Source organism: Amblyomma mixtum, chromosome 3 (assembly GCF_055824585.1).
Source record: "Amblyomma mixtum isolate Tamu chromosome 3, ASM5582458v1, whole genome shotgun sequence".
Lineage (NCBI taxonomy): Eukaryota > Metazoa > Arthropoda > Arachnida > Ixodida > Ixodidae > Amblyomma > Amblyomma mixtum.
In genome coordinates this window covers 87,723,962-87,745,496 of record NC_143014.1, presented here as the reverse complement: position 1 = coordinate 87,745,496, position 21,535 = coordinate 87,723,962, and the positions used below count along the sequence as shown (strand labels likewise).

At 44.3% G+C, this 21,535-nt stretch overlaps 2 protein-coding genes across 5 annotated transcripts in view; one reads left to right on the top strand and one right to left on the bottom strand.

Annotated features, from left to right (window-relative positions):
- Positions 1-21,535, top strand: part of Dhx15 (DEAH-box helicase 15) — a 106,960-nt gene that overhangs the window by 49,849 nt on the left and 35,576 nt on the right. The gene's annotated exons all lie outside the window — the stretch shown is intronic.
- LOC149350845 (transmembrane protein 127-like) lies at positions 9,202-21,502 on the bottom strand. 2 transcript variants are annotated; one of them, XM_089580021.1, is made up of 4 exons: positions 21,365-21,502; positions 17,376-17,738; positions 15,029-15,199; positions 9,202-12,082 (listed from the first exon to the last, which is right to left on the bottom strand). In XM_089580021.1, exons 2-4 carry the CDS (start codon positions 17,659-17,661, stop codon positions 11,727-11,729), a joined length of 813 nt encoding a protein of 270 aa, XP_089436147.1. In that variant the 5' UTR covers positions 17,662-17,738; positions 21,365-21,502; the 3' UTR covers positions 9,202-11,726. The 2 variants fall into 2 exon arrangements, with proteins under 2 accessions (XP_089436147.1, XP_089436148.1); XM_089580022.1 differs by lacking the exon at positions 21,365-21,502 and adding an exon at positions 21,202-21,348.

Here is a 21,535-nt window from a genome sequence, read left to right as displayed (position 1 = left end):
TATGCGGCCGTTCATGTAGTTACGGCACGCTTCTGTAGAATCTGTACGGATGGTAAGGGACGTGTTGCTTCGATAACCGGCTACCGCCGCTAGAGCTACGGCCAGCTCCTCCCCTTCGGTTACCGTGCAATCCCTGACTGAGGCGCTAGCTAATTCCTTTAGATTGTAATCAATAGCTACCGCCACTGTGCTGTTATGTGAGCTTCCTGTATACGAAGCCGCGTCCGTGTATACTGTTGTGGATTTTGTAGCTAGATTTTGTTGTACATACCTCGCCCGGGCTGCCCTACGGGCCACATGCAAGTCGGGGTCCATGTTCCGGGGAACATGGACCCCAACTCAGTTCCGTCTAGCTCCAGTCGCCTAAGAAGCGAGCGCCCCGTAGGAGTCTGCTGGAGCCTGGCTAACTGCGTGACCAGTTGGGCTTATTTGATCTCTTCGAAGGTGTTGTGAATTCCAAGAGCCAGTAGTTTTGCGATGGACTTCACGCGCTAACCCCAACCTATGAAGTCATGGGCTCATCCTCCTATGCCCTGCTATGAAGGGTGTCAATATGTGCTAGTGATGGGTGGTTTATAAGTTCAGTTTTCTATTGAAAATTTTGCGTCCTGTATGCAAGCTGAGGCAGGAGCAATTTAAGAGGTTCAAATGCAAAATACTGTTAAATAGAGCATGATTACTGAACAAACGGTAAAAAAATCTAGGACATCACACTAGAAACATACTTCTGCTGTTGCTGTTGACACCACCAACTTCCATTACGGGTCCCCTCTCTCACTCTGATCCTTACCATCTCGTCCCACCGATCGGACAGTATCTACCAACTCACTGCAGCCAGGCAAGGTGATTTTTTAAGCAATTCTGCCTTTTTGACCGCATTTCAAAATGTGTACGGAGGAAGTCCTCTGTGAGTCCCCCCGACGTCCTGATTTGGCTGTCCGTTTCCAGGCGTATTTCGTCCTTCCCGTGGATGTTCGGATTCGGTACAGAAGTACGGATCTTAGCCGGGCGTCCGTCGGACATCGCTAGCCATAGTTTCGCGGGCAATGGAAATAACAGCAGTTATGGCCGCCATTTGAACTCTTGTCGTAGATAACACTGGTTTATCGAGTGGCATGGCTCGTGTGTCGGAAATGCCTGCTTCGTGCCTCTTGGGTTGAATCCTTTTTTGTGTGGGCTAACAGCAGCCGTTTTACTGTTTCGTGTCCCTATGGAGCGCTTCCGTTGATGCCAGAAGCACTTTGTGTGAAAAGCGCCGGCTACCGGACATACGTCTGCTGCCTTCGCACCAGAAAAGCACTCTTTTTCTTTTATTTCTGCACATTTTTTTTTGCTATGGCAGCTAGAATAGTATTGCTCAGCTCACACCAACAAAAGGCGGTAGAGTAGGCATCTGAGACAGCCACTGCCGTGTGTCTGTCTCTGCAAGATCCGAAGTATTGCGGCGCAAATAATGCGGTGCATTTCAGTTCAAAAAATAATAGTTTTTACTGAGATAACAAACATTTGTCCTCACAAACATGCTCTTACGTTTAAGAAACTGAACATCACATACGTGCTCATAAAAAACTTTCAGAGAAAAAGAGTGGAGCGGATGACCGCGGCCGTGCGGTACAAATTCATAATCTGGGCCGCGGACGTTCGGATTTAAACGGGATGTCCGGCGGATATTGTGGTCCATTGGGTCCAAAAGAGATGGTCCATAAGGGCAACGGTCTGGATTCCAAGAGAAGGCAAGCGTAGCTGGGTGCGGCAGAAAGTTAGATGGGTAATGAGATTAAAAGGTCTCAGAAATGGGCCCTCAATAAAGTTGTGATATGTCTGGATATGTTAAAGGACGCCGCTTCACCAATATCCTCCGGCAAGAAATTTTTTAATGCATTTTGTGGAAGCTGTGTTATGTGCCGTCAAAGTTCGAAATTCCGCGTCTTCGCACTTTTCTCTCTCCTGTCGTCAATTTTCGCACGCCCCACCCACTCAGCGCCCTCCTACCTCCGGCTCCTATCCGCCAGCTGCCGACGCGCGGAGTGGCCGCGGCCGTGCTAGCTGCGTGACGTCTTAAGGAATTGGCGCGTTGAACCAGTGATAACCCCTGGCTGCTGACGTATCTTGCACGTGTGGGGTTTTAAATAGGGGAGATAAATCTGTATTCCCCGCTTAACGGCGGCTGACACAGTTCAAAACCGCGCGGACCCCACCCCGTGCTCGCGAGCGCACACCGACCACGGCGTGCCTTGCTCTGCGAGAACAAAGGAACGACACACTGGCTGACACAAGCAAGGCATTTATTGCTATAACAACAATAACGCCAGCTAGCAACAAAATACACTGAGGAATGGAGGATGTCCGACTCACCAGCACGGTTACGAGCGAACGTTTGCCCACGCTAGGGCAAAGGGGGAGCTCCGAGGCCGGACGGGACGGGATGACGGGAGCATGTTCCGACCACGAGGCTCCCGCGACACGTCCGCGTGCTTTCCCGATGCCGAGCCAAAAAGAACCTTCTCTCCCCCGCGCGCGCGCAGCAAAACGCCATCCGTGGCGCTAGTGTCGCTGCGACGCGAGCGCCCTCCCCTGTTAGTTTAAGTAACACAACTAAGGGGAGTGCGTTGCGGGAAAGCGAACGCAGGGGACGAATGCGTCCCCACATCCCCCCAGCCTTAAATAGACCCCCGCGCCTGCAAGGTACATGCTATGGAGGAGTCTCCTGGTCTTCATGCACATGAGGCAGGTCTTGCAGCGGAGGTCACGCCGACAGCGTGCACGCAGTCTTCCGCGGTATTCCGAAGGCGGCGTGAAGGTCTCCGCTGGGACGACTCGCATGGCCCGCGGACTACGTGTCCGCAGGCCCGCGAAGAGGAGGGCCGGTGGACCACTGCAGGCCAGGATTCTGCAGTAGTCGCCAGGGTAACAGCAGCCGGAGGTGGCTGCTGTCTGGTCTCGCCACGGCTGCCCCGGATGGATGCGGCGAACAGGATACAGGCCGCTCCATCGCAACAGGCGGCAGCGATACGATGTGCACAGGACAGCAAGCCGGAGTGGCTCCACTGGATCTGCAAGATTTCCGAAACACACGTGTCCACAAGGGCCTCGTGGATCAATGCTCAACTCGTTAGCAAAATGTGTCGGGCGGCTGTGCAACGCAAAGTTCGAGTGAACAAAGCCCTTTCTTGAGTTGAACGAGACTGCTCAGTTCATGCGAGGTTAAAAAAAACGGGTGGGGCAGCAAAGTGCGCCCCCTCTCAACACCATGGTCCGTTGGTCGTGTCACTTTTGACATGGTGCAGGCAGCTCTGAAAAGCCTTGACGACCCACAACAAAAGAAAGACCCGAAACGGGTTTCGTGCGCGCAGCCGCGAGGAGAATCAGCTTTGTGGGATGGTCCTACCCCGCTCACTGCACGAAGCAGCTTCTGAGCGGTCGGCGCCCACCGTATCGGACGGTGTCGGAGCGCCCGGTGCCGAGCTACCAGCGAGCTCGTAGCGGCACCCGTGGCCCAGGCCACCCGGCTCCCGGAGCCGCGACTCCCAGAGTCGAAAAAGAGACAGCGAGAAAATATATACAGAAAACTCGGACCACCCACGCGGCTTCCGTACTCACTCGCTTCGGGCTCGGCAACTCCGCGGGCGCTAGGCCTCGCACTCCCTCGATGCAGACCAAGTGGTTCTCGGACTGCAGGTACTCCAGAAAAGAATAACTTGACGAAAAAAACATGCTGAGCATGTCGAAAAGTTCAAACATGGTGCAGCGCAATATCCCTCGCACTCAAGAAAGCATGCCGCAGGTCCTAGCGATCAAAATTCACACTAGGCCTAGCAATTGTCAAGTTCGGACAAAGAACGTTCCTCTAACCGAACAGACAGTCGTCCAATGTTCCAAGAGCAGGCCCCACGTTGGGTGCCAGATGTGGGGTTTTAAATAGGGGAGATAAATCCGTATTCCCCGTTTAACGGCGGCTGACACAGTTCAAAACCGCGCGGACCCCACCCCGTGGTCGCGAGCGCTACCGACCACGGCAGGCCTTGCTCTGCGGGAACAAAGTAACGACACACTGGCTGACACAAGCAAGGTATTTATTGCTATAACAACAATAACGCCAGCTAGCAACAAAATACACTTGAGGAATGGAGGGTGTCCGACTCACCAGCACGGTTACGAGCGAACGTTCGCCCTCGCTAGGGCAAAGGGGAAGCTCCGAGGCCGGACGGGACGGGATGGCGGGACCATGTTCCGACCACGAGGCTCCCGCAACACGTCCGCGTGCTTTCCCGATGCCGAGCCAAAAAGAACCTTCTCTCCCCCGCGCGCGCGCAGCAAAACGCCATCCGTGGCGCTAGTGTCGCTGCGACGCGAGCGCCCTCCCCTGTTAGTTTAAGTAACACAACTAAGGGGAGTGCGTTGCGGGGAAGCTAACCACAGGGAACTAGTGCATTGCGGGAAAGCGAACGCAGGGGACGAATGCGTCCCCACACACGACATGACGTCGTGTGCCAGGTTTCGCACGAAAGCCCGGCACCGCGCGTCGCCGCAAGGTGCCAAAGCGGGAGTTTTTAAAAATGTATTGTAAATTTCCCCGCTCGCTCTTAAGGACACTGAGGAGAAATTGAAGCTGGCTTGTATCGACAGAATACCAGCCCCTGATTACAAAAATGCCACTCATACTGACAACAAAGCTCTTGTAACGTAGAAAAGAGCAAGAACCAAAATACAGGTATCACCGCCACAGGCCAAACTCGCAAGTACAAGCGTGATGACGTCATAGGACAAAACAGTGTTGCTAGAACCAATGGTTCTAGAAACACTAGAACACGAGAAGCCACGAATCACTGAGGCGCAGCCAATGCATGCGCAAATCTCCTTGACGTCGCCAGATGGCGCCACGTATCCAGCAGCTACGCGCGCGCCTGCAGCATCGGGACCAATCAGCGCCTGCTCTCCGTCAGTAGGCGGGCTCCCGGTATTCCGCTAGTGGTAACAAGGTACACGGTATGCTAAAGGTGTCTATTTGTTAGAACTACTTTGACGACTTCGAGAACGGGATCCATCGTAACGCTGTCAAAATGCCGGTGCAAACGTAAACGAAGCGACGGTAGCGACGGCCGCAATAGCCGATAGATGCCTTCAACGTGCTGCCGGCGGTAGCTTTCTTTTCGACTGCTGCCAGGCTGCACTGCTGGCCGTCAGAAATCACGGAGTCTGCGTTACGTCATGTGCACGTCATGTTTCACATCACTTAGTCCTGTGTCGTCATAGGAGAATCCCAAGTTTGAATCAGAGCGGTGGGAAAAACTTTGTCAACTTCGAATCCAAATATCTTAGAAATAAATGCTTCTTTCGCTGCCAGCCAAGTGGCAACAAAGCCATGAAATACCAAACTATCGGATTTTGCTGTACAAAAAATATTGATAGAGCTCTCCTCACTGTCCCTTTAAGGTCTCGAGAACGCTCGGTGGTCTGTACTCGACATAATGCAAGCTCGAACACCCATTTCTGTGGCTCTTTAAAAATTTTGCGGGGATAGTGTGGCCACAGCTGACATAGAACAGGATTAACTGGAGACATATGGGAGAGGCCTTTGCCCTGCAGTGGGCGTAGCCAAGCTGATGATATGTACTGGATCACCGTTTATTGAAAGTGAGCAAGGTTACAGGTGTGGACAAACTGATGTTCTTTCTTTGCAAGATGAACGAACGTTTTCACACTAATTGCCAAAACAGGATACTTACTACTAATACATTGCAAAAATAGTGCAGTGGCTGCAACAACACAATTGATATTACTGCTGTGAAGATACCACCAGATCATTCTTGCATTTCTGCAGCTACCGGTGCTGAAATAAGCACTATATACTGATTAACGTCGTGCCCCGCCAGAAAGCAGCATGAACATTTCTGCAGCTGCAGAAATAAGAACTATATACTGATTAACGCCCTGCCCTCCCGGAAAGCAGCATGAACTTGCAAGACAGCTTCTAGAAAAACGGTGGCCTGTGCCACGAAGTTAGTCGTTACCAGCGGACGTTCGAGCTAGATATGATTCGTTGTCATCGCATCAGCCGGAGATATGAGAATGGGTGATTTTCTCTTTGGAGCTCCTTGAAAGTAGTGAATGTGAAGTGCACCTTGCAATGCAAGCGCAGAGCAGAGCAGATCACGTAGCAAGCATGAGGCACATACGTATTGGACGTGACTTTAGCCATGGACCAACAGTGACTTCCACCGCACCTTTAATGAGAATTAACTGGGTCTGTCGGACAATCTTTAGACATTGTCTTTAGGGACAGTTTACGCTCATGAATTTAGTTCCACAATGGACTCTTTTCCAGTAGACCCTCTGTGCATGTGCAAGCCCAGGTAGCACCCGCAGCATTACGATAATCACACATTTTTGTTTTGGTCACTTGTTATTTCATAGTACGTTATGTCCTTTTTTTCTATTGTTATATATAAATGTTAGGATAACCATCCCTGAACATTATTGAAACATATACAACCTCAATGTAACATATATAAATGTTACATTCTCAAAAATGGTGAAGCAGCCCTGCACAAGTATGCAAGCCCGCCATTTGTGACGGCACACAATTTAAACGCTTCGCAAGAACCAGCAACAAGGGCGAGCAAAATGCAACTCATATTCCCTCACTGCCGAATGGATATCATGGAGTCAAGCTTAGATACCCATTACTAGGTGATGTCCCATGAGTGGCAGGCAAATGTGTAATCACCGAAGTTTTCTGACAAAATAATGGGGCTGTGCATGCAATCTATGGCGAGTACTAAGAGATGTAGTGGCAAGGTGCTGCTAGTTGAAAAACATCTTTGCTGTAAGAACTAAGGAAAAGCTCTTGAAATCAGTGCTTGAAATATATTAGTAATATGTTTCATAGTTATGACTCTAACATTATAATGTTTAAAACACTATATTAAAGCAACCTTTGTTTGTAACGATAAAATAACGTTTTCTATATAACTTGCAACATTATGTGTTATTTTTTACGTTAATATAATGTTACTGTGTAAAATATAACATTACTGCAGCTTACATAACGTTTCTATAACATTTTTTTTAATGTTCGGTGCTTCCTGGGAGCATGCACGATCTCCAAGGAAGACGATTAAATTATATCATCGGTACCTCGCCTGCAGTGTTTTTATAGCTGTTATGACATTGGCAAACAGAGCAGTAGGTCAAGCCACCCTTGCCGTTCGCCTCACTGACTGCAAACCAAATGAGAGCAGCGTCCACCTTTTGCCTCCCCTGAGATGGTGCCACTCGTGCTCGCCAGACTGCAGCGCATAGAGCCTATAGCCACAACCTATGTAAAAAGTGCCCAATTTTTCCACCTACAGATGGAAATCAGCTACACATTGTTTCAACATGCAATATACATGACATTCGTACCACAGTGCGGGTGATTAAGAGTCACTTAGAGATTCGTAGCTGTGCAGCAGCGGTTTTCATTGCGCTAAGGTAGTGTTAAAACAGACTGAACGCCAGAAATGGCGGCCGTCCTAGTGGCCCCACCTGTTGTGGACAGAGTGAACTACTCTCAGCAGTGAAGCTCCACCCACATTCGTGACCGCCGCACAGAATTCCTCCATGACAAAAACTATTCCGTTGTTTTTCTGGTGACCTGAACAAGAATCATACAAGACGAAATTATTAGCTCAAAAATATTTCTGCCAGGCGTATTTCATATTGACAAGCATTAAAAGTTTATTTCATTTGCTGCCATGACTGGTATAAGCAGAGTAATACAAGACCCAGCAAGCTATGACCCACTGTTAACAACTGCTGTTTATTTTTAAGCTGTATAGAGGACTGTGGCTCGCCACATGGAAACAAGCTTTCAAGTTGACGAAGCGGATTTTGGTAGGCTGAAAGAACCTATTAACGCTATTGTATCATACTTTTAAAGGAGCTCTAATAAAATTGCAGTATTTCTGTGATATAAGGACGTTGCTTCACGAATATCCTCCAGCAAGAATTTTTTTGATTTGCTTTGTAGAAGCTGAGCTATCTGTAGCCAAAATTTGGATTTCAGTGTCTTCGTGCCTTTCCCTCTCCTCTTGTTACTTTTTGCACGCTGAAAGGTCAGCGCTCCTCCGCGTCCCTACCGCCAGGGGCGGAGCTTCCTGACCCACCGTGGCTATGCCACTTATTGGCCGTGGACACAGTAGGTGCCCGATGTCTGAAACAATCCAGCCTAGAGCCATCTCTGAACTGGTATACACTGAGGAGGTGCGGCGGAGGAGGGTGCGAGCATGAAAAAGTCACCGGAAAGTGTTTGCCAACTTTCGCGTGATTTTGGGTTCTCTGTTGTGTGTAGAAGTGTATTATTTGGCTCAGGTGTTCATGAGAACACAATGCAGTGATTAAGTTAGTTGATGTGTTCTCTAGGTGTCTGAGCCTCTTTAATATGCAGCTTAAGTGTCCCCTCAATTTTTGTACTTTTTTCAGTGTTTCACGTATAGGGAAAAATTAATGAAATTAATTCCAAGCCATCATATACAAAAGAACAACATCTTTTATTCACGCTAAAAAATTTCATAGCCTATTTTTTTATACACTAGGATCTGCTACCATTTGCAATCTTAAGATGGTGGCCATGGCAAAAAAAAAATCCCCAAAAACCAGTTGGGATAGTGCTTACCAAGGTGACACCATGTGCTGCTATTTTTTTTTTAAAAGAAAGATGGTCAAGTACAAAGTCTGGGTCATGCAGCATGGAATGACTGATGTCCTAACTGGCACAATGGTTATGTTTAGAGGTGAATGTTTGTATGATGCCGTATGGTTGGGCTGAAGCTTGCACGTGATTGTACAGCGCTTGTTCAGCAATATTCTGGATGCCCTCAAAGTGCAAAGTAAAAATGGAATAACTGCTTTGGCAGCTGTAGAGAGCTCCCATTTTCTGCTGACCCAGCAATGTGTTGTGGCATTCAGAATAAAGTCCCAGCAATTTCCCACCAAGATGCAGTTGATATCATCTTTGAGTGCCCATACATATTTGTGTGAAAAACAAATTCTGATAGATCTACAAAAAAAAAATTAAGGGAATGTGCAGGAATGTGCAAAATTTTTTTCAGCGTCATATAATACAATGTTGTGGCAAACGTTGCCAGCATTTAGGTCATTCTCTTAGTGGTCGAACATAGCTTTTGCAGAGATTTAAGAGCAGACTTAGCAGAGCAGAAACATGTGATTATGGCCAAGTAGGCCTACATCCTTTTATTTGCTCCTTTATTTCACAAACAATCCTTTTCCAGAAGATGCGTATTTCAAGCGTAACATTTACACACTATCACATTGTTAAAGGGTATTTAACTCATAAAATATGCACTAACCTAAACATATTGAGATTTTAAAGAAAGGTAGTGTGATTCGGGCATACGAAGAGCATATTTTTGTCACTATCATCAGTATGGAATTTAAACTTAGCAATGACAGAGACGGTTGATATGTAAAACATGTGCCACGTAGAGTATATTTAAGCATAAAAAATGCATATTAAATTACTGTACACTGAACAATAACTGTAAATTTTCAATAAAGGAACATGTGCCCAAACTGCTACAAGAAAAAGCATGCTAGTTTCTCACCAGCATTACAACTGGTTAAGTAATCAAGTGCAGGCCCAAGAATGTAAACCTCATTACAAAAATTTTCACTTCCTCAGGCAACATGGCTAATACACCTAGTTCCTGCTTTTTCCTATCAGAAATAAATGCATTTTACTTGGATCAGTCAATGACCAATCCTGTAAGACTTAAGACTTGGCATGATAATCTTATCACCCTGGTGTTTTACAATGGCAGAACATAACCAGCCATACCAAAAACTAACTAAACATTTAAATTGGCAACAAATAGGAGGCAGGACTGGACTTCAAGGTGTGTGCTGTGCTGTCTAAAGAAAATGCACTCCACACACAGCAACAGTTACCAATTCAAATAATAGAAGTGCACACAATGAAGATTAGTAGCTAAAATCCACCAAGTATGTATAATTTGTTTCACCTTTACCTAATGACATCTGAAAACCAAGCTCTTGACAAAATATGGGCAGAGGTCACACTAAATTATAATAAAGCAAGTTCAGGCTAGCTGGAGGGTGATGAAACTGCACACACATCATCAAATATGAGTGACACATTAACAGTGACTGTGTTAGCTGTTTCTCCATGTGGTTGTGCATCATTTCTAAAAACTTTTCTGAGTAATCCACTGCCAGTATGCACTTGAATCCATCTATGGAGGTGAAATGCTTACTATAAAGGCAAGCAAAATGAAGCACTGAATAATAAATGAGTACAACAGACAATGGTAACTGTCAATTCACACAGCTACATTTTTTTCACCGGCATCAATTCTCTAAGGCTTCACATGCAAAAATATCCACTGAATTGGGGCAAAACTACCAGCACACTTGGCAGACAGCTCATTTGCTAAAAGCTCAGTGTACAAATGAAAAATGCCACATATTACATGCACAACATTTGCAATCTTCTTAGCAGCATGAGTAACTAATTTTAAATATTTTTTGGGAAGCCATTCCAAACAAGAGTTGATACCTGGGCATGTTGGTGCATATGGAACATGAAATATGCAGTGTGAAGGAACGTGAACAGTAAGGACTGTCCTCGTTCTCTCGTGCTATGTATTTGGTGTTTGTTGCATTCAAAACAGTGTGCATTTTCATGTCTCTTTGAAACTAGTGTGCTAAAGATGAATGTCACGCAAAAATGCATACCTTGATTAGTTGAACAACTCTTGACCCCACCGTGATATACACAGCAGCTTGCATAGTTATAATTGTAATTTTTAAAACATTCCTTTGGGCAAACCACTGATTCATTGCACTTAGACCTAGCACAGTGACACTGTGCAGACTTGATCACAGTATTTGTCTAGTTCATCCATATTGGACCATACTAGTTCAGCTAAATAAGCTATAGAGCAAGATGTTGTGATATACGATCATGTAGGCCCCTTGTTGCGGTTTGCTACTTCCAGACATGGTCTAGAATTGTGCTGCGACAAAATGCAGTACTACACACAATGCACAAAAATTATGCAACCATTCTGCAAAGCTATAATGTGAGCAAGCAAACAGTTCATATAAATACTTTTTAAACCTCAAATTATAAAACATCCAGTACATTAAAAGACAAAGACTAAACACAAATGCCAAGATACACAAGTTCTGAGGCCCTTCTGTTTTTCGCATTAACGCTAGCAGTCAAAGCCATGCATAGTCTCATGCACAGCACTACTGTGATTCCAATGTTTAAATCATGTATACCAGTGCTGTCAAGCCAAGCGGACACAGACACTAATCACAATCTTCATGGCAGATATGCACAAAGAACTCAGAAAGAAGCTACACACAACACTGCCACAACAAATCTTGTGCCTAAATGCATGTATTTTCCAATGAAACGGCACGCCACGAACAGCATGTGAAAATTACCCTGCCAAACAGCCAAGACGCAAGAGTTCCATGAAATGTGCTTGCACAACATGAAAGGGCTTCAAAACAGACATCTTGCGTTCAGTTGCAGACATGCGTTACACAGGTCCATCTGCCCTGAATGTTGATCGCAGCAGTCACTAGGCGCACACTTTTACTGGGATCTAGCCAGTGACAGACAGCAGTTTGGTTGGTCTGACAGGGCTGGGATGTTTCATTTGGTTAAGCTGCAGAAGTCTTGACCGCTGTTCTCATGGTGAGTATGGAGGCAAGGGAGGTAGGCTGTGTAGGCGAGTCAGGTCTTGCCGATAAGGCCACATTTCTGAATGTGAGATGCCCACTACAAAGGTCTCTCGCGAGAAGTCATCATCCAGAAGCAGGCTATCTATGGCCGAGTCACCCAGCTGTGTCACAGGCACAGGACGGGCTAACAGATTTGCACCGGCAGCCAGAACAGCCGCAGCTCCAGCTGCTGCTACAAGGTGGTAGCTAACACTGAAGCTGACTTCAACACGTGAGCTTCGGCTTGGCTTTGTCATCTCCTGCTGCACCTCCATCAGGGTTGAGATGTAGTAGCATGTTCCCACAACTCCAAGGCAAAGCCCCACTGAGCAGTGAGAAATAAAAAGCACAGGCATTAGAACAAAAACTGCTTTGCGATAGAAAAGGGGCTAATGTTACAGCCCGGTCACTATCCTACTAAACCCGCAGTACCTTACAAAATGTCGCTTGAAAAGTTCTGCCAGAGCATTTCATTGTGTTTAGGACCATGAAACATCTCTATAAAATCTCCGCTCTTATCCCTTTGGGTGAAAAACTGCGAGTGGAAGCGTGCCATTTCTCTAAGAGAAGATGCTGGCTTTACTTATTATTTGCTCGATGTGTACGCATGTAAAAAGCATTTTGACGCCACAGACTTCATCAAGAATGATATCTCCGTCGTACTGGAGATATAGCATCCCTGCAATAGGAGATGCCAAAGCTGTGTGAAGCAGAGTAATCCAGGTGACTAGCTTACATGACGAACTAGCTTGTTATTTTGACACCCTTAGGACACTAATTGTAGTTTTTGGGCGTGAATAAACTGGTTGTGTACAAGACTCCGCACATATACACGCAAGTACAGCAATGCGTCAGATGTAATTTGTAATTATTTCCACAAATCCTGCCGTGTTACATTTCTGCACTGAATGTCTAAACACATCACATTTCTGACTCAGATTATCCGTCAGCACCAGTGCTGTACAAATCACTACCACTTAAATGGACACTGAGGGAGAACTGAAGTTGGCTTGTATCGATAGACTGCCGCATTCCAATTATAAAGAGACTACTCTTGCCGAAAAATGAAGCTTTCGTATGGCAGGAAAGACCAAAACATGAATACAGTTATCGCCCTCACTGTCCATTTTTGCAAACAAAGTGTGCTGGCGATAAAACAGTTTTGTGTGCGTGGGTCCTCAAGGCCAAGCCATCAACTCACAATTTTTAAATTAAATTTCCTCAGCAATAAATACACCTTATGCTGCTGAACAGACGTCAGCATAACCAGAAAGAGCCACAGAAGTAATTCTCAATTTTTACTAAGAGGAAATCTGCACGGAATTGTCTTCAGTGTCCCTTTAACTTTCAGTGGTATATCAAGTTATGCCCATGAAGCGGATCAAAGTAACCATCTCAGAGCGAGTATCAAGAATAAGTGGACGCACTGGGCTGTGAAAAGGCAAACACTGTGGCACCACTTGTAGCAGTAGCAAGTGCAGTGTTTTGACATGCTCATCAGGCAATGCTGCAGGTGCTCACTCATGCATAGCGGTACCGCTCGGGCATTATGTCTAACAGTTAAGACATTGAATAACTTTGGCAAAAGCCAAGATTTAATTAAATCTGTGATCGTCCCCAATGAAGGTTGACAAGCCAGCATAGTATAACAAAGCGTAATTGCTACCTGCTAATTCCAGCTTGTCTAGCACTACTTTCCATGGCATGTGTACTGTAGGTGAATGAGCACTCTGCATCCATCTCTCTTTACGTTCCGTGTCCGCTGACCATCACTAGCCAGCTAATTATGAATGTGAATGTCAATTTCAAATGCTTCTGCGTCGTTCTTGAACATGCTGTGCAATCTGCCTTGAAGCTAGGAAACTATTGTAATTATTTCTTCAGTATGTCTTTTTTCTGCACGGTGGCAATTTTTTAAGCACTTGTGAAAAAAGCAGAACGCAGAAATTCGGAATGGCCGCCTCCACCAACAAGGCACGTGCTGAAACATGGCAAATTTCTCGATTTAGATACGTTCATGATTGCTTTTTTTCAATAATGCAGGTAGCAGTGACTATTGAGGGTACTGCCTCATCATTTGACTTTAATTCAGAGGGCTCACTGAATAAAGTCCCGAGCAACCAGCCCACAACACCGTTGGCAGCTCCTCGGTTAGTTTCTTAGGTGGGCCCATTCTGCTCGACTCAGCAGCTGCTCCGAAAAGGATACTGATGTTACCGATGTTACTTGCCTCATCTGTAGGGTTTCCACATCACTTGAACAGGATTTTATATCGCCTGAGCTGCGAAGGGCTCTTCCAACTGTTTCGCCTAATGGCATGCCCAACTATAGGGCCTAAAGTGATTGTTTGTTATTTGTTTTAGCCGGAAAACTGTATGAGCTAGAACTGATTTTTTCGGCAGTATTTGCTATTGGATAGGAAGATATTTTGTAGTTTGGAAGTTATTTTTAAATTTCTACCTTTTATTACAAGCATATCTTTAAAGTTTTGTTAAAATTCTATCTAAAAACCTTGCTTCCAGAAATAAAATTTGATAATAATGCATGAAACACTTTAAAAAAGCTCATATTATTAATAAGTGTATTTAACTTACTTATTTTTTGTACATGGCATTAAAATTTAAACCTCATAGCTCCTGGACCCCAAAAATTTAATGAAAACCCACGAACTACAACCATTTTTTCCACAGTAGGGAAAGAGTTAACAGTGTTCATATTTCATACAAAATTTGGGAGGTCTCTGCACATCAGCCAGGCGTACAAAGGGAAGGAGCCAGCCGCAGCACTGCTTCTAGATTATATGTGTAGCAAAAATTTGTAAAGAAAGTGCAACCGCCACTTCTGTTTTGTACCAAGAGAGAGAAAAAAAAGATAGCATGTGCATCTAAATAATTTTCTGTGATACAAACAATACCATACACCACCTACGTCACCTACTGCTCATCACCCTTCAATTAGTGGTGGTGCCACCAGCGGTCGCATTTCTCCCCAAGTTAACTACAGCGAGAGCTTCATGACCAGCAGAAACAATAAACGACTCTGGTTGTGTCATGTGCACAAAACACAATGTACCATGATCAGCCAGGATCAAAAAAAAATTCTAAAAATGTTTTTTCCAAGATATGGCTATTCTCAGAAACTAGAAGTAAATGCTGGTGTTACTGCGTGTCCTTATGATTTAAGAAATGAGAAAAAAAAATTTTGCCACGCTTAATGAGGTATAACAAAAAAATCAGTTTCAGCAGATCAGCAATGAATTCTGTAGATGTACCTGTCACGATGCTACAGAAAGCATTTCTTCGAATTACTCTCAGCCACTTGTATGTCACACCCAGTGCATCCATGAAGAACTGCAGCAAGCTGCTCAGGATGGCCAGAAAGCACAGAACTATGAGCACTCTTTGGAGGCTCACAATGGTTGGTGTAACGCAGTCTTTCATCACTGCAAAAAAGAAGAACAATAATAATTCACATATAAAAAGGTTATGAAACAAGCCAGCAGGCCTGTAATAATGAAAATCATAATTTGTATAAACCACTTTAAAGGAGAAAGTTGTTTTATTATTTTAAACACAGTAAGCCCAAGTAATTTTTTTTCAGGTATACCAGCAGCAATATACTTCTTTCATGAAAATTAACCACCTATCGCATAAATTATTTGCTTTGAAAAGTGTTTTAGACATGTCAAACAAAAAAAGCTAACTGAACACATACAAGTGAAAGTATACTACCACTACGTGTAAAATATGGTACATCATGCACAGTTGACAGCTCTTGACACAAAGTGCAAGTAACAGTGTTCTGTGAAAGGTTCACTCTGATCTGAGGTGTGGAATGAAACAAAACAATCCTGCCTTGCATTCAGACAAAGGTGTAAAGTGCAGCTGCTGCACCACACAGCAGATTTAAGTGTGACGGCAACTATGTGATGAAAACATTTTTTTTATAAATGAAGTTTTAAAACTTCATTTATAAAACAACTTTCTCATCATTTATAGAATTTCACTAAGAATTTGCACTTTTTTGGGGTGTGTACAGTGGAACTCTGAGGACAACACTTAAATGCCCTTATCTGTAAACAGTCCGGCTAATGCTCGATTTTGACAGGACATTATCTCTTGTTGGCATGCTTGCCACTGGTCAGTGGACTTTCTGGCCCAAAGCTACACTTCAGTACTCTGAAAAGGTGGCCTTCCAGCACCCACATGAAAAAATATCAATAGCTAAACACCAAATATGAAATAACATGAAATAAATGGCTAAAAATATCAATCAAAGTATCAGGAAACTAACAGAATGGTAGGATAGGAAAAATAAACAAAAAATAAAGGTCATCGCATGTGCTACTAAGTAAAATGTAAAATGGGCCAGTATAAGTAAACAAAATATGGTGTTGGTTTTATGGGGCTTAACGTCCAAAAGTGACCACGAATATGAGGGATGCCATGTGGAGGGATCCAGATAATATTGACCACCTGAGGTTGTTTAACGTGCACTGACATCATACAGTACAGAGGCTTCTAGCATTTCGCCTCCAATGAAATACGACCGCCGCGGCCGGGATCGAACCCACAAACAGTGAGAACAATGTTATAAAACTTCATTTATAAAACTTAACTTTCTCATCGTTTATAGAACTTCACTAAGAATTTGCACTTTTTTTGGGGTGCATACAGTGGAACTCTGAAGGCAACACTTAAATGCCCTTATCTGTAAATCAGGTGCCAAAACAGAACAGTTTTGGCACCTGTGGGTTTGAGGTAATGACAGTTTCAATGCGATGCAGTATTAACGAGCTGCGTACTCACTGTAGCCAATGTGATAAAGTTTCGATAACAACTGAAGCTTCCAGGAAGCTTAGAGTGTCACCACGGCTTACTGGGACAGCTGTGTGGTCAATTTACCCGCAAAAATGATGCTGTCAGTTTGCCCAGAAACCAGTTACAACAAGAGGCAACGATAGCTCACAATTCTCCACTATGTGTTAAGATAGGTTGTTTCAACTGACTCTATAAAATCGCATCATTGGCAGGGTGAAGCAAAATTTTAAAGCACTGAAAAAAAAAAAAAATGGAGTTGAGGGCATCATTTTGTTTAATTTTAATTTTACCTTGAACTTTCTTTTTTGAGTAAGTTCTGTTGTGTGCACTGATAATTCTTATCAGCACACTCAAATCAAAACTTCAAACTGAAGACCACTGAGGTTTTGTTGCTATGTATGTTTGCAGCTGTCACTGCGGCCGTGCAGCACGTCCTAGCGTATGTTTGCGGTGCCCAAATATATGTTCTAACAGTGCCAAGTCCAAACATGTTCATTCGATCAGAGTCTAAATGCCACAGCCCTAATACTGTGCATCACTGTGGTCGTGTCATGTGAGCTAATTGAAGGTTAAAACTGAGCTCAGCTGCAGATGTAGATGGAATGAACAGCTGTTTTCCAGTACACTTTCAAACAAAGAAGTCGAAGAAAGAAGTCGATGGTGCAAAAACAATGGACGCATAAGAAATTATTACCGTGCCTTAAGAGCAGAAAAAAAATCAAGATAATGACAGTCAACTTGGAGCTTAAGACAGCTTGTTCAGTCTGATCCTCTTTGTGTGTAAAGTATGATACCCACCTTCATTCCAGCCGTAATAGATGTAGGAAGGCAACCGTGATGGTCCATTGACAAAAAGCCTAGGAAAAGCCTCAAAATAGCCCACGTAGAAAAAGTTCTGCACCCCCAGGTACTTGTGGCCACAGCCACCACCTTGCAAGTAGAACCAACGTGGGTGCACCAAAGCCGTAGAGAGTGTGGCGATGACAACAATGCTCAGAACGGCTGCCAACAGATTGCGCTCACGCTCCTTGAGGCGCCAGTGATGGGGGCGATGATGCCTCGCTGCAGCACGTTCCAACGGCATGGCGTCAAAAGCCTGCACTGTCAACTATGGTATGCCTATCATGCCATATGCTTGCTGCAGAAAGCCACTAGCTGCACCTGCGTGGACAACAAGAAGTAACAAACAGTAAAGTTTTTGTGCACAAACAACCACTTACAGTTGGTGGAGCTGGTATGTAGGGTTTAATGTCTGAAAGCTGCACATAGGTTATGAGGGATGCGGTAGGGAAGGGCTCCGGATTAATTTAGACCACCTGGGATTCTTAACGCGCACTGGCACCACATAGGCATTTTTGCATTCTGCCTCCACCAAAAACGGGGCCACTACGGCCAGGATACAATCCAGCATCCGTAAGCTCAGCAGCCAAATGCCATAGCCATTATGCCATCAAAGCGGGAACTTACATTTCGTTCTTTGGAACACAGTAGATAGGGAAAGGGCACAGGACATGGAAACAGCTAGAAATTAACTGCTTCAAAATTAATTGCTTCCATCATAACAGGATGCAGTTTAATGAGAGGTTGGCAGCACCTCCTGGAACTAACTATTCGCCTGGCAGTCCTTGCAGTTAATCATGCTCTCAAATTTAAAAAAGAATAAAGGCCAAAGTGTTGCTTTCAGAGGAATTGTACCGAAAGAAGGGTCCTAATCACAGCTACAAGCATCCCATGAGTGCCTGATAAATCCAGAACAAAAACGAGTACCGCACTAAGGGGGAAAAAAAAATTGACTAATACAACATTACTGCACGAAGTACGAAAGACTACTGCAGTAATAATAAAAACAAGTTACAGGACAATAAAAAATTACAAAAACAAGTTACAGGACAATAAAAAATTCTCAAAATGGATCCCAAATCATGTGCAATAGTATCAAATGGGCACGGATGGTACTGAGGTATATGCATGGTAGAAAATATGGTACCATACTAGCAGATGTGGCACAAAGAGAAGGAAGTGGACTGAACGCACAGCGCATGCCCAGTCCATTTCCTGCTTTTTGCCCGTTCCCATTAGCACACTAAGCATTTTGCTTACTAAGGTTTGAACAATGGTTTCAGATTAGAACGCAAATAATTTAGTGCCACAGTTTCATGAATGAGGCCTGTTCTCAATGCATAAGGCCATGAGGCATTAATGTAGGGGGATTATCTATATACAATATAACGTGCAAAGGAGATATTCGGAACATGTCAGCAAGGTAACGCAACATAAAACACACCAAAAAAAAAGAATTCACAACTAGTTAGTGTCAACGACAACATAACATAATTGAAAAGGGCATGCAGAAGCTGGGTTATCTGAGGAGATCTCTGCGCCAGTCAACTCAAGAAATTAAACTTCTAGCATATAAAACATTCATTAGGCCCGTTCCAGAATACTGCTCATTATATGGAATCCATACGCCCAGTGCAACATCAACAACTTAGAAAGCATTCAGAAAAAATCAGTAAGATTCCTATTCAATTCCTACAGCTGGCACACATCACCAAACATACTTGTCAGACAGGTGAACTTAGAACCATTACAGATCAGATGCTACAGAGAGAGGTTGAAGTCCATGTATATACTCTGCCATAATAAATTAGGAATAGACAAGAATATGTACACTGAATCAGTCATGAGACGTCAAACACGATCACACAAGTAAAAAAAAAATTAAAGGAATACACTTGCAGAACAGATTCTTTAAAAAATTCGTATTTCCCGCAAACAGTCCGAGATTGGAACTCGCTCAATCCAGACACTGTGGAAAGCTCCTCGTGGCGTCGTCATTTTGTGGCGTGCTTAACCAAAACTCGAATACGTAAAATATCTTTGCACGGTAGTTGAACAGTACCCTGCTTATTTTACTTTTTCTTTTCTTTTTTTGCTCCTGACGTTACCATGTTGTACTCTTATCTTTTACAGCTGTGGTGTACAAGTAGCACCAATTTCTTTCCATTTCTGTATGCGCAACCTATGTTGACAATGTCTTACTATGCGCTTACACTGTGTTCTGTTTGAATCCTTTTGTATCGTCCACTCCTCCTAAGGCCTTAAATTAAGGCTGGCAGCATCTTTGAAATAAATACAATAATGAATAAATAAATAAATAAGCACTGTATCAGGCAGCACAGCAGTGAAATGTGCAAGAATATGCACGTGTGCACAATGAACAGTCCAGTGCAAGTGTCCTCTGGTAGGCTACTCCAGATAACAGACCCAACCCCACTTGCTTTTCAGTCGATGATTCCCTTCTGTTCATGTTGCCTTTTATTTATAATTGATGGCGGCATTCATATATTAAAAAAAGACCATACCATGCTTAAAAAAAAACGGGAATTGGGTCTCTTTCCCGGGGTAGCCTAGCAGAAAAGACTTGCGCTGGACTGTTCATTGCGTGCACGCATGTATTCTTGCACATTTTACAGCTGTGCTCTGCGGTACAGTGCTTACTGACTCGGCGGTCGATGGTCATGCTTTCATGCTAAAAAATTGAAATTGGGCCAATGCGCCCTACATATATTTTTTCCGTGCCTCAGCACTGAACTGCATACACGGGTTGCACGTGAAGTCACAAGTGTTATGATAAGAGTCCAAGGCACAGCTTCTTGCACAGTGCAGGTCAGAGCAGGCAGCAATAAGCGGATTACAAAAATGTGCAAGTTTCCGCCATGCTTCTGCTCAAACATGGAGGCTACTACGATGTCAGTGCAACTCATGTATTGCTGGCCTGAAAGACCGGCAATTAGAAAGCACCATTAAAAACCTGGTTTCCATTTCCAACATGAGCTTGGACTGCTTTATGTTAGGATGACTGAATGGCAAACACTGACGTGGCACCACAAAAAACTTAATTTTGACCACATGCTTGACCTACCAATGGGACAAGACGTCACTGTATTTTAAACTGACGGGCTGTCAGTAATAATACACAAGCACAACACCCAAACAACGTGTCCCACTGCATTAATGGAAAGGGTACTGATTTTTCCTCGCCAGCTTTATGGCGTGTTCGCAGGCAGTCTAAGGCCAGGCATCACCTACCTGTTATGCTATTCAAAAACGATTGGCGCATCACAATTACTTCTATTTTCTGAGCGCCACAAATAGTCACTAAGAACAAAAAAGGCCCGTTGTCCTGCACAGTCAATGCCAACACGTCACGTCACAGAGGCGCGGCCCCTTCATCCATGCAGTGAACCCGACTCATTCCCAATTGCATGTAAAAAAAAAAATGGACTGAAGCTGCTTGCAGAAGCATTACGTAAAAGCTACACTTTCGAGCACAGACTTCCGCTGTGCAACGCTCGAAAAGTTGTAGAGGCGATTCGGAGAAAAGGTACGTACATACTACATACGTGAACAGCAGTAACTAAACTGAAAAACACACGTAGTTTTCTGCGGCACAGGCAGTAAAATTCACCCCCGGAATTACTGTACGGCAAAACCCTGTTGAATATTGAAAAGGCAGCAAAGAAGGATCACTTCAGACCACACATTTCACGCACAGGCACGTCCGTTTGTTCCGACACATTGTAACTAGCAGAAAGAGAGAGAAATTTCGTCAGTACTTTACCTCAATAATTGTAATATCAATCTCGCATCACGCTTAGCCAGGGACTAATATTACTGAGAATATATTGCACACAAACTGCCTACATTTCTTTCCAGTCCTAGGCTCCAAACGCCAATGCATACAAATGAACTTGAATGTTGTAAACACAGGTTTTGGAGCTTACTTTATAGTTCACTGTAGCATCAAACGGCAGATTCAGTTGTCGCACGCAGCCTGCTCATCTTAAATACCAGCGAAACCAATTTTATGTCAGAGGGGACCATCAGCTAGCAGCACACCATGATTCACTACTCAGCTCTACTGCGGCTACAGTGAACTAGCCAGGCTACTGTTG